Source organism: Patagioenas fasciata, chromosome 16 (genome assembly GCF_037038585.1).
Source record: "Patagioenas fasciata isolate bPatFas1 chromosome 16, bPatFas1.hap1, whole genome shotgun sequence".
Lineage (NCBI taxonomy): Eukaryota > Metazoa > Chordata > Aves > Columbiformes > Columbidae > Patagioenas > Patagioenas fasciata.
The window spans coordinates 11225227-11241211 of record NC_092535.1 but is presented as its reverse complement, the minus strand read 5'-3'; the positions used below and the strand labels follow the sequence as shown (position 1 = coordinate 11241211).

General features: G+C 41.8%; 1 protein-coding gene across 1 annotated transcript in view; it reads left to right on the top strand.

Moving 5' to 3' along the window:
- Positions 1-15784, top strand: part of ATP9A (ATPase phospholipid transporting 9A (putative)) — a 59680-nt gene extending 43896 nt beyond the window's left edge. The window contains exons 19-28 of the mRNA XM_065849620.2: positions 1836-1934; positions 2218-2307; positions 2434-2578; positions 3071-3135; positions 3913-4068; positions 5471-5535; positions 6341-6449; positions 7717-7774; positions 9820-10023; positions 11179-15784. Coding sequence (XP_065705692.1) covers positions 1836-1934; positions 2218-2307; positions 2434-2578; positions 3071-3135; positions 3913-4068; positions 5471-5535; positions 6341-6449; positions 7717-7774; positions 9820-10023; positions 11179-11315 — 1128 coding nt within the window. The 3' untranslated portion in view covers positions 11316-15784. The remainder of the gene's footprint in view (positions 1-1835; positions 1935-2217; positions 2308-2433; positions 2579-3070; positions 3136-3912; positions 4069-5470; positions 5536-6340; positions 6450-7716; positions 7775-9819; positions 10024-11178) is intronic.
- Positions 15785-15985: the final 201 nt, after the last annotated feature.

Genomic DNA, 15985 nt, shown 5'->3' with positions numbered 1-15985 from the left:
CTGTCCTGCTGACAGTAAATTTAGACAGTTTGGGGGATCCTGTCAATGTGAACGTTTCACCAGATACCCTTTGTGAATGGGAAGAGTGAGGCTGGCTGATTTGTTTTAGCCATCACGTTGGGAACGTGCTAGAAATAGTAAATATTAACTGAACACGTGAAAGCACATCACCTTTTGTGCTTTTCTTCCCCTCACATGCCCTAGCTCCTTCTGCAGAGAACCGGGTGCGTAGGCAGGAGGGCGGCTACAGGAGACTTTTGGGCAGTTGTTTCTTTCAGGTGGCTGGATGAAGCAAGGCCGGTTGGGATGTGTTTGGTGCACCAGCTCCCGTGTTGGGGTTGAAGCCCTGAGTTGTGTCTGTGCATGTTTTCAGTAGCCACTAGAGGGGGTCTGAGCCAAGAGAATCAGGGACTGGGTTCTCTTCTCCAGCTTTTTGGACTCTGGCACCTAAGAGTCGGTACGGCCTGAGCTGTGCTCAGCGGTGATGGAGCCAGTGTGATGCCTGCTTAGTTTTTCTCTCTGAAAACTTGTCAGTAAGATACTGGATCTGCAAAACAAACAAACAAAAAAAGATGGACTAAACACTCAGATTTGGGCAAGAAAAGTAGATGAAAGATTCTGGTTTTGGCTTCTCTGCTTTAAGTAACAAAGTGACCAAAATGTTGAGCCATGCCATGAATCCAAAGCAGCGCTGTGTGTTTGAGATTTAGGTAGGAAGTGGGATTCAAGGCTTGGGCCAGACTTCCAAAAGCGCTTTCTGTTTTGGAGCCATCCCTGTAAACAGCAGGGACTTGAGTAGAGAAGCGAGATGTGCAGATTCAAAGCTCCTTAGCAGCACTCTGGCTTTTTCCCCCTGTGACATAGACCAGGGCAGTTATTCCGAAGCAGTTTAAGTATTTTTTCGCTTCACCTTGGCTGGAGTTGGTGTCAGGGTGTGGAGTGTGTCATCGCACAGCGAACGCAGCACTTTCGAGCACTCCTTGCAATGGTATGTTCGTTACAGTATTGCATGCAAGAAGTAAATCAAGAGTGAAGGCAGTCTCGTAATTCATTACAGACACCATCTTGTTAAGATCAAGTCTTTTTCCAGCCCCAGATTATTAAACAAATAAATGAGTCTTTGTGTGTTTGGTTTTGTTTTTGTTTTTTGGTGGATTTTTCTGGAGGTTTTTTTTAAAGTTTTGTTAAATATTCTTGGGTGGTGTCTTGAAAGCAGAAAAAAAAAAGTGGAAAAAAACCAACAACCAAAAAAACGCTGTTGAGGGAATTCCCTGCCAGATTATAACAGGGTATTGCTGCTGACGTTGCTTTCTAATGTTCCCCTCTCACCAGCACAAAATAAAAGGAGCAGTGTGTATTTAAAAAAAAACCCCTCCAAGCAGCTTAGTCTGTTCCAGACGCACACATCAGCAGTGAGCTAACCCCAGTTGCATCATCCACATTTCAGGCAGGGCCGTGAGGGATCTTTCTGCAGCAAAGTCCGCTTATTTCAGCATACGAGCAATAGCTGGGGTGGGACACATTAACACACGCATATACATTCTTTAGCTTGCATTTTGTGGGTTTATCAGCAGAATCTTGAAATATTGCAGGTGGGAAAAATGTTATACGTAGCTTGTAACTTCTTTTGTGTTTCAGCCTCCGTAAAAGTGTTGTTTTTGTTCAGCTCTGAGAATTTTCTTGTATGTTTTAAAATAGGGCTTTTTTAGCAAAATAATTATGTCTATATTTTAACAGCCCTTTTCTATGCCTGAACTGGCAGATGGTACTTGTAGGTGTCCTGCAGACGTGGTTGTTAAGTTTTGTATTTAATACATTAAATATTTGGATTTTAGGTGTGGATGCTGACAGGGGATAAGTTAGAGACAGCCACGTGTACAGCCAAGAACGCACATTTGGTGACGCGAACACAGGACATCCATATATTCAGATTAGTGAGTAACACCCACCTTCCCCTCTCTGAAGACTTGTTTGGGACCCCGAATTCTGGGACAGGAGGGGTGCTGAGATCACAACTGTTTTCCAGCAGTAGCCCCAGAATATTTTTATTCTTTTGACCCAGCTTTCTGTCACCTGAGCTTTTGTTTATCCGCCTGTGTGTGCTCTGAATAACTCCACGTGCTGCCTGTCTATAGTAGTTTTGCTCCCTCTGAGACTTGTTGGTTTTTTTCACCCCAATGAAGAAAACCCCTCCTCAGTTGCCACCTCTTTCCCCAGGTGACTAACCGTGGAGAAGCCCATCTAGAGCTGAACGCCTTCCGTCGGAAACACGACTGTGCTCTGGTTATTTCTGGCGACTCGCTGGAGGTGGGTTCCAAATGCCTGGGGCTGGTCAGCGACAGCCCCAAATCACTGTGGCTGAACTGGGATTTTTATTTTCAAGATTCTTTCGTAGCACAAACATCAGTGATGCTTCTGATCTCTGTAAATTAGGTGTGTCTGAAATACTACGAGTACGAGTTCATGGAGCTGGCTTGCCAGTGCCCTGCCGTCGTGTGCTGCAGATGCGCCCCAACACAGAAGGCCCAGATCGTGCGGTTGCTCCAGGAAAGGACCGGCAAACTCACCTGTGCAGTAGGTAAGGGACTAGTTAGGGGGGAATTACCATGCAGGATGGTGTCTTTATTGTTTCTTCTTTTGAGTAAATGGTCCTGTGTCATAAGACCTGGAAATGCTGAGCTAGGGAGCAGTAGTTCTGTGAGGTGATTGATGAGATGAAGTTTTGCATATGGGAACTTCAGTGATGAACTACTCGTAAATATTTAAGGTGGTATCTTTGCAAAACAGAGCTTGAACATGACCAAAGTGCCATTGTTGATCTGTGAGCTTTATTCCTGCATTGTAGGTATAATAGTACACCATAAAGTGATCTGTGGCCTGAATTCGTGTGCATCTATAAAAAAAACTTCTTAAAAAAAATCTAAATTTCCAATTTCTGTTCGAAATCCTGCTTTTGTTGATAGGGTTAAATGTTTCTTCTAATATTACAGACTGTTGCAGATGCCTTTGGTGGGGTTACAAGTTGCCTCTGTTGCTTAACTCCCAACATCATTTGTGCTCTGACCTGCAGGTGATGGAGGGAATGACGTTAGCATGATTCAGGAGGCTGACTGTGGTGTTGGAGTTGAAGGAAAGGTGAGATTGCCACGTGTTAACAACACTTCCAGTGGTAATTCAGGAGCTAGTTCACAAGCGATTCTTAAATGGATCCTCAGAAATTTGTGCAAGAAGGGGAAAAGCTTCCACACAAATAATCATCAGACCAATAGCTGTATCATGAGAAGTAAATTGGCTGTATAGGAGGCTGCTCTTTTCCAGAGTTCAAGTTCATTATTTTGCTCTTGGCAGATTGCCTGAATTTGGACCATTGTGGTTGGTTTTGGGGTTTTTAATCACACATAGATGCTCCAAATGCTGGAGTTATAATTACTCTGATAACATATACCCTGCCTATACAGTTTAAACCTGTTTATTTTAGTTTAGAAGGCACACTCTGGGTTAGAGCTCTGGTTCCTGCTTGCAGAGCTGCTTGGAGTGACAAGACTGGATTTGGCGGCAGTGTAAAGACTCCACTTGCAGCCAGTGCATTAACATTGCGCGAACTTTTGAGACTGAAAATTTATGTTTAAAGCTGACTTGATATGAGTGTCACGTTAACATGCGTGTAGTGAATCATAATCCAGAGAGCTGCTTAGACTTGGAGGCCAAGGTTCAAATGGGAATTCTCCTCATATTTTTGCTCTTTGCTTAAAAGCCACAGTGAAAGGCAGAAGTCCTGAGGTAATATTCTCCTCCACTTAATGTATTGGAAATTTTCTTGGACATTCTATCGGTGATAACTAAATAATAATATGATAGTTCTTTTCAATAATGAAATAACCTCACTATGCTTTTACTTGGTGTTGTACACAGGAAGGAAAACAGGCATCGCTTGCAGCCGATTTCTCTATCACTCAGTTTAAACACCTGGGTCGTTTGCTAATGGTGCATGGAAGGAACAGTTACAAACGGTCTGCAGCTCTCAGTCAGTTTGTCATCCACAGGAGCTTGTGCATCAGTACAATGCAGGTAAGTGGACTGTCACAAGGGCTTTTCCAATGGAGAGGTGAAAAAGGAAAATCAAAAAGTAAAGTTCTGCACTTCATTTTGGATGCATATATTTCTTCTTCTGAGATTTTTCCTGGGTTGGAGATCGAGGTTGTTACTTGGGTGTGAAAACACATAAGAAAGTTCCTGGTATTGAACAAACATCAGCAACTTCTCCAAAATTAGACAAACAGTAATCTGCTTTACAAAGCACTGCTGTGATGCAGCGTGTCTTTGCTATCATTTAGTAATTCTAGGAAATACTGGGAATCTGAAGCAGGGCAATGCTCTTTAGGTCTCCGCTGAGTAAGTGCACTTCTTTTCAGGTGTGTTTTAAGTAAGGCCATAAAATAGTGCAGCCAAAGTTAAGCAACTGAGGAGGACGTGGCTCAGGCCCTGAGGAGGTTACCGAAAGCTCGGCCAGATGTGCTGCGAGTGTGTGCAGGAGCCGTGCCAGAGCCTGCTGAAGCACGTATTGACCTTCCTCACTGCTCGGCAGCTTGCTGCGGGACCAGAGAGCTGTCTGTTCCTCTTAATTTCAATGGGAACCTTAGAAACGTATTTGGTATTCACGAGATGTACGTTGTTCATGTGTGCTGAGCCTCAGTGTAACAAAAATGCAATTGCCAATTGACAGAGAGAGTTGAAAGAGTTCATGAGCCAAATTCCATTCTTAGCTCTGGTGACTTGAGTGAGAGTCACAGTTAAGGGCAGAGATTACTCTTTGGGAGTTGTATTTCCGTGCCATAGTGTGTTGATGTATTCTTTAAAAGTACTAAGCTTTTCTTTGAGTAGAATACTTGATATTTTTGAGAGGGCTGGGTCTGCCCTCTCCACTTTTTAGAATAAACACAATGGAGAAGGATGCATAGAGACAAAAGGCTAAAACTCGTGTGGCAGTCTAGCTTACTCTGCAGCTGAAAACCAGAACACGAAACAAACCCATAATTTCTGACCCAAAAAACTAAAGTAAGCTTGAACTCTTTGGAGTTTGCATTAGTGAATGCTAACACGCTAACTCTTTTTATGTTGTGAAAGCATCATCTAGGCATAAATCAAATATGCACCTGTCCTTCACAACATCTGGAGATCTTTGATCAAACCAGCAGGCTTTGGAGGAAACTCTTTATGTTCTTCTGTGTGGAATTACATTACAGAAAGTTTTCCAAGTCCAGCTCTCTGGTGTTTGCTATTAAACATAGCTGTCATCCAAGTATTGCATAGGAATAAAAAGGGTTGATATTACATTCTTCTGTCTTCGTTTCAGGAATTTGGAGAACCCCCTGCAAGTACATTCCAGTTTGAACAGTCTATTTTTAAGCTGTTACGTTTACTTCAGTATCTTAACACTTGAAAAGCTTATTTCTTTTATTTTCTTTTCTAGGCTGTTTTCTCATCAGTATTTTACTTTGCTTCAGTTCCTCTCTACCAAGGCTTTCTCATAATTGGGTAAGAGCTCACTTTTTACTAGTAGTATGTAAAACCTGTGCACAATGAGTAGATTTGGGTTAATGCAAGGCCTGCACATCTCCACCCTGTGTCTTCCACAGCACTGCTCCAGAAGATGGATGTGCTCCTTATCCCTTTCAGCTCCCCTGTGCTGAGCAAAGCCACTGAGGCAGTGCAGGCGCTTCTAGAAATCTTTCCAGAAGGACAGTTTGTCACATGTGGAATGTGAGAAGCGAGCAGTCCTCCAGAAGTGCTCCTTTGAGCCCAATAAAAAGCAGAGGAATGGTTGTTTATCATCTGGTGCCTGCGGAGCAGAGAGAGCCAGTGCCCAGCTCCTGACGGGTCAGAATGGGGACATAACCCAACCTCCAACAGGAGGAATCAGTTCCTGTCTAGAACATGATGAGATTACACTTGTAATCCCTTGACTTTATAGACTTCCAAGTACAATTTTAAAATGAAGAGCAAATTCATCTCCACTGTCTTCTGATGCAAACAGAATCAAGGCAGAACTGTAGAGCAAACTTTGGAGTGGGCACAGGTCTGTCCTTGGCTCCATTAACGGCAGTTGCAATACTTGAACCAGTCAGCTGTGTATGAGTGTTTCTAATCAAAAGCCATTCAAAAAGCAAAGCCTGCAGGTTTTTCCTACATGCAAAACTCTGCTGTGTTCCATTTGCAAGTTTTCATAATATGTACATCATTTGGCACTTCAAGAACGCTGTATTTCCTTTCTGAAGACTGGCATTTCTGTTTGCTTATCTGCACCTTAGAGAATTTACTAATTTTTCTACCTTCTTCCCAGGTACTCCACAATTTACACCATGTTTCCAGTGTTTTCTCTAGTCCTGGACAAAGATGTTAAATCTGAAGTTGCAATGTTGTACCCAGAGCTCTACAAAGATCTTCTCAAGGTGCGAGAGACCCTTGTTTGTCTGATTTGGTTTAAGGCAATAAGCCTGTCTTGATTTGAAACTCTCTGAAAGTGTAAAGTCAAATATGTTATCAGCAGACACAGAATTTTATCATGAGTTTTCAAGCAAAAATGTTTTAAAGGCAAATTTGAATTAACAGATACAACCAGATTTCCTGGCAGTTTGTTATTGAATGCTACATAAAATGCAATTTATTAAAAACGGCTGGGGAAATTTAAGTTCCATTCTGTGGGAAATTCTAAGGATTTAGTATTACTGGTTTGTTCCAAAATAAAGGGGAAAGATAAATTGTTGGGGATTTGGCACTATCCTGAAGCCAGAAAAGGGGATGGGGGAAGGGATGTGCTCATTTGATGGAGGGAGGAGGTTATCACATAGTTTCTTGAATAGAAGTTTGCCTTCAGGATGATGTAAAGGGACCTAAAGGTTTGGTTGCTGTGCCATTTTTGTAGCTTTAGCATGAAAGTCAGGTCCTTCTCTTTAGACAAAGGAAACTTTATTTGATATTTACCGTAGAAATATCAGGAAGGTAAATCTTGTATTGAGTTTCTTTTTTTTTCTCGTGGAGAATTTTTTGAATAACTGGAGTATGCAAACTGGGAACATCTTTCTTAATTGAAGGAAAGGGTGGACTGAGTCTTCAACAGATCCTTTCCCTCAAGGATTTCTGTTAAACAGATACTCTTAGAAGCAAAGCCTGTTTTTCCAACAGCCTGAATAAGTCTCCATCTGGTTTCACTTGTATGTTGTCTCTTATGTCATAAACCACTAATTCTCCAACCATCCTTAGGCCTGGTCTAAACATAGGGGGTTTTGTGCTGGTGTAGCTGTGTTGGCTGGAGATGCTTTTTTAAAAACTATCTGCCTTCAATATGATGGTGATTTGTGTGTGTATGTGTGTCTAGAAATATAATATTAATGTATTCGTATATATGTGTACACACATCTTATATTTCACTGTACAATGACTAAACTCATGAGACCTCTTTGCGTTGAATTAATCATGTGTGCGGTAAGGAAGAGGTTGTACTGTACTGTGCAAGCAGCGAGCTTCCACAGTCCCAGGCATCGTGAAAAATGAGAATAGAGACACAGTAACTCAGGGTTGGTGGATTTGTTTTGTTTTCATTCCAAATCACCTTCAAATTCTCTTTTATTAATTTCTGGCCTGATCTGTAAGTGAATGTTCATGAAAGAAAACCTAACAGAGCTTTGTCTTTTTTTTCCTGCCTCCCCCCCCACCCAGGGACGACCATTATCCTACAAAACGTTTTTAATTTGGGTCTTAATAAGCATCTATCAAGGTAAGAAACTGACTTCTGCTTGTGCCTTTAGATGTTTTAATGAGTACACTATATCTAATTGTTTGTACTGCAGGAAGTTGAGTAAGATGTGAATTTAGCAGTGCATCCTTGGGATAATGAATAAATATGGGTTTTTTTTGTCTCAGAGAATGTTGGCAGCATTACCAAAGGAAGAAATTATCTAAAACTAAGTATTGGCAGCAACTGGTCAACCCTGTTGTAGGCAATGATGTAGGAGTTCAAAGTGTTATGGCTCCTCTAACTGGGCCCATCCTTTCTAGTTTTGTGCAAGTTCATTTTAGTGCTTTAATTGTTCTATCTGTAAAGTAGAGCTTGTGGCTCTCACCTTCTTTTGAAAAAGGTTTTCAAACCTATAGATTATACAGGTTACTGAGTCAGCATGCTAAATAGCTTTGTGTGTTTTATCTAAACCCTGTCTATTAGAAGTGGCAATAGTTCTGGTTATTTCATGGCCATCTGCATTGAAGAAGTAGAGTAGAGCTCAGGTTCTTGATCATATCTCATACACTCTAATTAGGCTGCTAAAACAGTTAAGCAAATGCCTTAATTACAATGCATTTGTTTTCTAAAAGTGGATGTAGTAATTGGCATATATGACTAAGAAGACCTTTTCTTTTAGTTTGTCTTTTTTTATAAAGTAACCTCGAACTCAAATACTTTCTCTAAGTGTCAATCAGAGGAGCATGGAAAGCATGTAAATAACATGGAGCTACAAAGCTCAATGGCCATATGATTCTGTGAGAAAATGTCTTGTTTTCCAAAGGTCCTTCACCAACAGGAATCAGAATACATGTGCCAAAATAAGCAGCTAATTCTCACTGGTTTAATTAATATTACCATCATGTTACTGTAAATAACATGGAGCTACAAAGCTCAATGGCCATATGATTCTGTGAGAAAATTTCTTGTTTTCCAAAGGTCCTTCACCAACAAGAATCAGAATACATGTGCCAAAATAAGCAGCTAATTCTCACTGGTTTAACTGATATTACCATCATCAGGAGGGAGTGAAACCAAGAATACAAAAGTTCTCTTACTGTTATCTTCCAAAACCTAGTATGGTAGAACCCTACAACAGGGATGGTCTTCTGATGCTGTACAAATATGATGGCAAAGCCAAGGCATTTATAGAAATCTCATGAGTGATGAAAAGCTAAAGCCAGAGGGTGATGCACTGAGGGAAAGATTTCTTCTTGAGCTAAGACCACTATCTGGTTACAGTAATTGGTTAAAGTGACTTCACCTCTGATGTGCTGAACGACTAGAAGACAGCAGGCCAAACAATGGGGCTAGTTGCTAGCAGAGATGAGCCTGACCAAAAACTTGAACTTGGAAGTTCACAGCTGGGTTTGAACTTTGTGGCTCCAGCTCCAGTCACTCGCAGGTTTTCCCTTCCGAAGCTGGCCTGGTGTGATGGATGTCGGTGCGGATTACTCATGCTGCTAACATGAGTTATTTGTGCAGGTGGCTGTGCGGGGCGTTGTGAGCATTCCCAGCCAGAATAGCAGCACAAAACAATGCATCCTTACCAGTGCTTTAACATGTACTCCCTTGTCGGGGGAAGTGTAAAGAGGAGAAATCTTGGCCAAAGTAGTGCAAGGAGAGGTTAACTTTTCAACACCTCGCTTCTGTCTGGGCACTGAGGCAATGCAGGAGGTTTTCGAAGTATTTGATATCTTTTAGCTTCTGAGTAGTGACCAGCTGCTTTTCTGGGAGGATAGAGTTTCGTGATGTTAGAAATCTCTGGTTGCCAAAATAGCATGTATTAATTTCCTATCTCCGTGTGTCTATGAATATGATAGACTGTTACAGAAGTCTAGCCACCTCTGCTGTAACTTTTCCCTGTCTTCTCATCAGTTCTGTCTCCTAAATAGCAACTGTTTCATTGTCATTACATTCATCAGGTTTCATGAAAAACAGTCTCAAGACATAACTATGTTTCAGCCTTTCCAAGACCTGGCAGTGGGTTTTAGAGCTTAGACTGGTGTTTGAATAAAATACCCACGTGCTCCATTCTCTTGCAGGTAGCATCATCATGTATGGAGCGCTCCTCCTCTTTGAATCTGAATTTGTGCACATTGTCGCCATTTCCTTCACATCCTTGATTCTCACCGAGTTGCTGATGGTGGCGTTGACGATCCAGACCTGGCACTGGCTCATGATAGTGGCTGAGCTGCTTAGCCTCTCCTGCTACATAGCTTCTCTGGTCTTCTTACATGAGTTTATTGGTAAGGTTAAATGCCTTTTCTCCAATCAGTTGGTTTATGACCTGAACGGTAACAAGACTGTAAGGCCATGAATTGAATTTAAAGGCTGTTGGTGAAGCCAAGGTAATTACAATGTCAGTGGTTCTGACCAAAGTAAACTGTTTGATTTGAAAGCACCTGAAAGACATTTTATGGTTTCTTCTCATAGTGAAATGGTAAAGGAGATAAAGGTGGTCGGTAAACTGTGTGCTGCACAGAGAGTCTCATCGCTGCTTTCAGAGCTCTACCATGCATCAACTGTCATGTAATAGTGTTTTTTATTTCCTGAACTGAACTTGAGAAATTTGAGTCTCTGTTGTTGGATAGAAAGATTTAGTGTTTTAATTGGGTGAAGTAGCTGCCTCCTAAAACTTAACTTATTTTAGCTGCTTCGCTGGGGCATTGGGGCCCTTTTCTTGTGCATTTGGCATTTTTTTTGTTGGTTTTGGAGGGGTTGTTGCTGGTTTTTTTTTTTCTTTCCTTGCAAGAGAGCTAATCTTTTCCCTGGCTAAAGGAAAAAGGTAAGGAACTCCAGATTCCCCCAGTAGCTATATAGTTGCAAATTTCAGTTCCGTAAGGTTTCTTCCAGTGTTTGTTCAGGAACCACAAGATGTCACTACTTCTTCCGTAAAGCTCTTTGCTAACTCTGAAGGCAATGAGGATAACTTCCCAATGGGTCACATCTGTATCTCTTGCATATGGGTATACCGGCTCCATTTGGAACGATGCTTCAGCTATTTTTGCAATGATTCTGAGGTTTTGTAACTGGGTCAAGAGATGCATTTGCTGGACGACCAGCAAAATAGCAGCGGGCAGTTCCGGAGTCAGAAGACGAGTGGCCCATTTAAAGGAAGCTTAGTGTTGCCAGGAGATGGAACCCCCTGTTTTGGATGGGGTATATTTGGGCACTTGTCTGTGGAGAGTTGCATGTCTTACTGAGCTGTGCTGTGCACTAAGCTGTGTCTTTTGTGGAAGAGAAGGGCAGGCGAGTGAGGAACCAGGGATCCTATGAGGTTTGAACTTGCATATGGAGAAGGTGAGGCTGTTTAAGTATTGGTAGATTGCATTGCTTTTCTGCACCTCTTCCCAGAGCGTACTTCCCATCTTCATGGACTCTGTGCTCTTTTCTTTTTACAGATGTCTACTTCATTGCAACTTTGTCGTTCTTGTGGAAAGTCACCGTCATCACTCTGGTGAGCTGCCTTCCCCTCTACGTCCTGAAGTACCTGAGACGAAGGTTTTCTCCCCCGAGCTATTCGAAGCTCACATCCTAGGGCTGCTCTCCTTGCACACCAGAGACAAATATTGCACATGGCTGAGAGACAAAATCATGTAGTTGTTACTATAACGAATGCGTCTGATATTTGCATAAGGATCATGTGGTAATCTTTATTACATGCTGCTTTATTGAAAAAAAGACTTCACAGCTGCCGTGAACAGAAACCTGACGATAAAAGGGAATTTTTTTGAGGACGGAGGCACTGGTTAGTTCATCCAGTTTTTGTCTGTCATTTTTGTTCAACTTAACTGGGGTCAAATGCACGTAACTGCAGTGATGATGGGTTTCTCGTGCATGGTTAAAAGCTGCTAACTGACCTTGCAATTTATATTTGACAAACTTAAGTTCCTTTTTTAAGTATCTGTGCTGTCCCTTGCATTGTGTTATGTTGTTTTGTATTATTTATCTTTTTTATTCAAGTAGTTATATTCTTTTTACATCGTGGAAATACCTTAAAGTAGGTGATGCACTATACTGCTGACAGCTGATTCCTGATTTATGGCATGCTGTTTCCATAACGGGGCTCCAGCATGTCGGATCTACACACACTTGCGCTTGTCTGAGATTTCCCTTCAGTTGAAACATGGTCACCTTAATGATTTTGGATGTATCCAGCCATTGATAAATACAGAGAAATGTAGTCCAAAGTGAAAAAAAACAATTTTGTTTAGCTTTAGTGCTTCCCGTTAAAAGGAGTTGCTGACGTGATAGCTTGCCTCTGTATTTATTTGTATAGGAGAAAATTATCTAAACTAAAGCAAATCCTCTTTGGAAAAGAAATTTGCAGTTGATCAGTCTTAAAATGTGTCGACAACGTGAGAAGAGACTCGTACTGTTCTGCAGACAATGTGGCAGACGTGTCTTGAATCCTTGGAGACTGAAAGGGAAGGTCACAGAGCTGCTGCTCCTCACAGCTACACGAAATCTGTTTCCTGTTAGGGCAAAGCTGTGAAGATGAGCTGCAAATGAGCTGAGGCACTCCTAGGTGGATGTTGTTCATGATCCGCTCCCTGCAGAGAGGCGGTTTTTGAGAACATTGCACTTGCTTTGCTCTAAAAGCCAAACTTGAATAGCAGAAGCAGGAGTGGGGTTTGTATGAAGGCGTTAGGCTCGTGTGCAGGGCAAATTTTCTTACTGTTTTTTAATTTTCAAAAATTAAACTCAGTGAGTTCTGGTTTTAAATAAGCATTGGCCCATGCCATAACACCATGAGGAGAGCAACACCTACATAGGCTGTGACAAGAGTTACGGGAACCTTTTGCTGTTGGGTCCACGCATCAGACATGGATGAGCTTTTAGTGGGAGCCATCCTCAACTAATGGCTGTTTAGTCTGTGCTAAATTTGTTGCTTACTGTCTCATTCCCACATCATAAAAACCACCGTTGGAGCTGGCACCACTTGGCTGCATGGAGGGACCAGGAGCAGCAGAGCCCAGAGTCTGAGCTCCTCTCCAAGGAACCTTCCAGGTCAGGACAACCACACTGGTGCAAGGAGCCGAAGCTCCCTGGTCGTCTCTGCATGATGCTGAAGCTCTTTAATGGACTGCCAGTTTCTGTTGCCATTGCTCCAGGCGTTCCACTGTCGCAAGGGGCACAATGCTGCGTTAAAAGGCCTGGTGTGAACTTCAGTGGAAAATGGGAGTGTTGTTTTAACAGGAGAGCTGGAGTCTGTGTTGACCCGCAGTGGTACTGAATTTTCAGATCTAAGACAGCCGTGGCTGATGTGTGCTGATTGCTCTGGGGAAGGTTTTGCACAACCTGACCTGCCTTTCTTGCTCTCAGTTCCTGTGAGTAAATATCAAAGAGGAGGGGAACCAAGTTCCAGAAGATTTAGAGAAAAATTGGATGTGCTTCATAATGCGTGTGGCTCAGGGTGAGAGGAAGGTGCAAGTGCATATGGCCTTGTTATTTCATGTGGGGGAAACTCTTAATTTAGAAAACTATGTTTCAAGATCCTTCAGGAATAAGAGCAGCACACACTCTTTAATCTAACTTGTTGTTTTTTCTTTTGTGTGAGTCTTCTGATTAGGCTCTTGTCTGAACTCTACTTAGAAGTCGCCTTCAGAAACAACCTCCTGGCTAAGAAAGGGTAATCCTTAGTATCCACCTTTCGTAATATTTTGAAAATTGGCCTTTTTTCCCCCCTTCTATTTTTTTCCCCCCCCCTAAAAATAATGCTATATGTTTCTACCTATTTGACATGCCTGTTCGTGTTGGGAAGGGCCCTAGAAGTCCAACACTTCTCAGTACTTTATCTCATGGAGGAAAAGCGGTGCCTGAACAGCCAGTCTATGGGGGAGTTGGACTAACAGCCTCTTGGAATTGTGCTGCTTTGCCAAAACGATGCTTAATGTTGTCTTTATTGTGACTTGCTACAGCTCCTGGACAGTGTTGGCCATGCAGGTGTTCTGGAGTCCCCGATCAGCATTTGATTTAAGTAGATTTAAATACAAGAATCGGTAATTTCTTTTTGCAACTTCTTATTATTGAGGAGTCCCTCTTGTCTGTTGGCAAACACATCACATTCTGCATCTTCCCTGTCCCTATCTAGTGTGAATTAGTAGTAAAATGTCCTGCAAGAATAACAGTGCCATGCTACTGTATGTAAATATTTGAGACGCGTATATGGTAGAATTCACTGTTTCCTGAAGTCAATACAGTTTACACTGAGTGGACCATATTTGCAAAATATTAGCTTACACCAAGAAAGGGAGTGATTTGTGATTTTGCTTATATTTATTGAATCATAACTTTAATAAGGAACACATATTTAGTGGAATTTATAGTAATCTGTAGCTGTGTTTTGGGGTGTGAATTATATTCCTTTGCAGCTAGTTTTTTTACACAAGGTTGTAAATCCAGGAAGTAATTTCTGTCTGGGTATACACTGCATTTCTTTAAAGCAATCAGAACATTAAAACTGCCATCTAACAAGCTGCAGGAGAGGGGAAGGATTGTTGTATTTTTCAAGTTTAGCACTTTATGTCTGCAATCTATTTCTCTTAAGTTATTTTTAAAAAAATGTTTTTAAAAGCAAAATTGAATACATACGTTCATACTTACTGTACATTTGAATAAATGGATTCTCTGCTGGAAATTTAATTTAATCTTCTTCCTCTAGTATGCTCATAATTTGTGCTTATTGGGAGTGAAGCATTGTTTTCTTCTTCTACGTAGTATCTTATTTGTAGCCTTACTTACTGTGCTTTCTATTCCCTTTTTTTTTGCTCTGGTTTATGTGCTGTATGATTCATATATTCATGTGCTTTGGGACTGTGCTCCCAGCGATGCGGCAGGGTCCGTGTGTCTCTGCGGCCGACGCTCCGTCCTGTGCTGCTGCCATGGTTCGTTAACGTGGGGTTTTGTGACATGCACTCTTCTCTTCTTGCACCTCTGCAGTAATTCCAGGTGTGTCGCAACCCTCTTCATTTTTTTCCTTTATATTTGTTTCCTCCACAGAGCTTGTCCTGTTTATCTTTGCGAACATTTCTTTTGCTCAGCTCATAGTGCAATTGAAATGCAACGTTCTTTGTTCGACAGCAGCAGCTTAAATCTGTGCAGGCTCGTATCAGAACTGGGCTGGGGAGTGATGAGTGACATCCCTGGTGTCCCCTCGCTGTTGAGAACTACGTGCTGAGAGCTACAGCTGTGGCCGGACCAGACTCAGCAGCACCAGAGGCGTTTTTCTGTGGTCTAGTGAACTATCGCAATTAAACGCCCTGCCGGCCTCTCTCGTCCTCTGCAACTGCTGAGGAAAGTTTTGTTACAGTTGAGCTGAGTTTGTCAGGGAGCCCCAGAGAGCGAGATGTGTGAGTCCCTAAAGCTTGTCTTTTGGCTTTATCTTTTGTTGAAAGCTGCTGCACCATCTGACGCGCCATTAAATCCTTGATTTGCAGAAGCCGCACTGCCCCAGGGCTGTGAACTCCCCTGGCACGCAGCTCACCATCGCGAGTTCTTTCCACGCAGCTGTTCGGATGGGCTTTGGCTCATCCCCACAGTTGCTGGGGCCAGTCCAGTGCCCACTAAAATCTTCAGTGTGAGCTGGATGGGCTCTTTTTTTATTTCTTGTTCATTATTTCATAATGAATAAACCCTTTAATTTGCATGAAATCCTGGGTTCTACAGCTTTGCCAATATGGTCCATTACTACTGCCGACTACAACTTGTGTACTTATATGCCTTTGAGAACATTTTTAATTGTTAAAATTGTTAAAAAAATAAATGTTAATTTACTTTTTAATTGGGGAGATGGATTCTGGTGTCAAAATGATATTTACTGTGATGCCGATGTTTTGTACCTGTCCTCTAGTTAAATAACGTGTAAATACTCTTGATTCAAGAGAAATATGAATGCCAATTATTTATTGTTCTGTGGAGTTACATGTTTCAGATGTGTAAAAACTTAAAAGGGAATGTTGTAAAACAAGGTGGAGAAAATAAATTTTATGCAACTTCTTTATTTCATCCATATGCACTGTGTGTGATACCCCTGAGTCAGTCCTGGCGTGATCAGTCCAAGATGTATTTTGACAGAATCTTAAGTATATAGGTTAAGATGCATTGTGGCCCTTTAACTTGTCTCCAAGGGAAATGCATATCCAAAAAATGATCCATGCGTTCTGCTTGTTAGCGTAGACCTGCTACGTTAAATTCTTTGCTATAAAC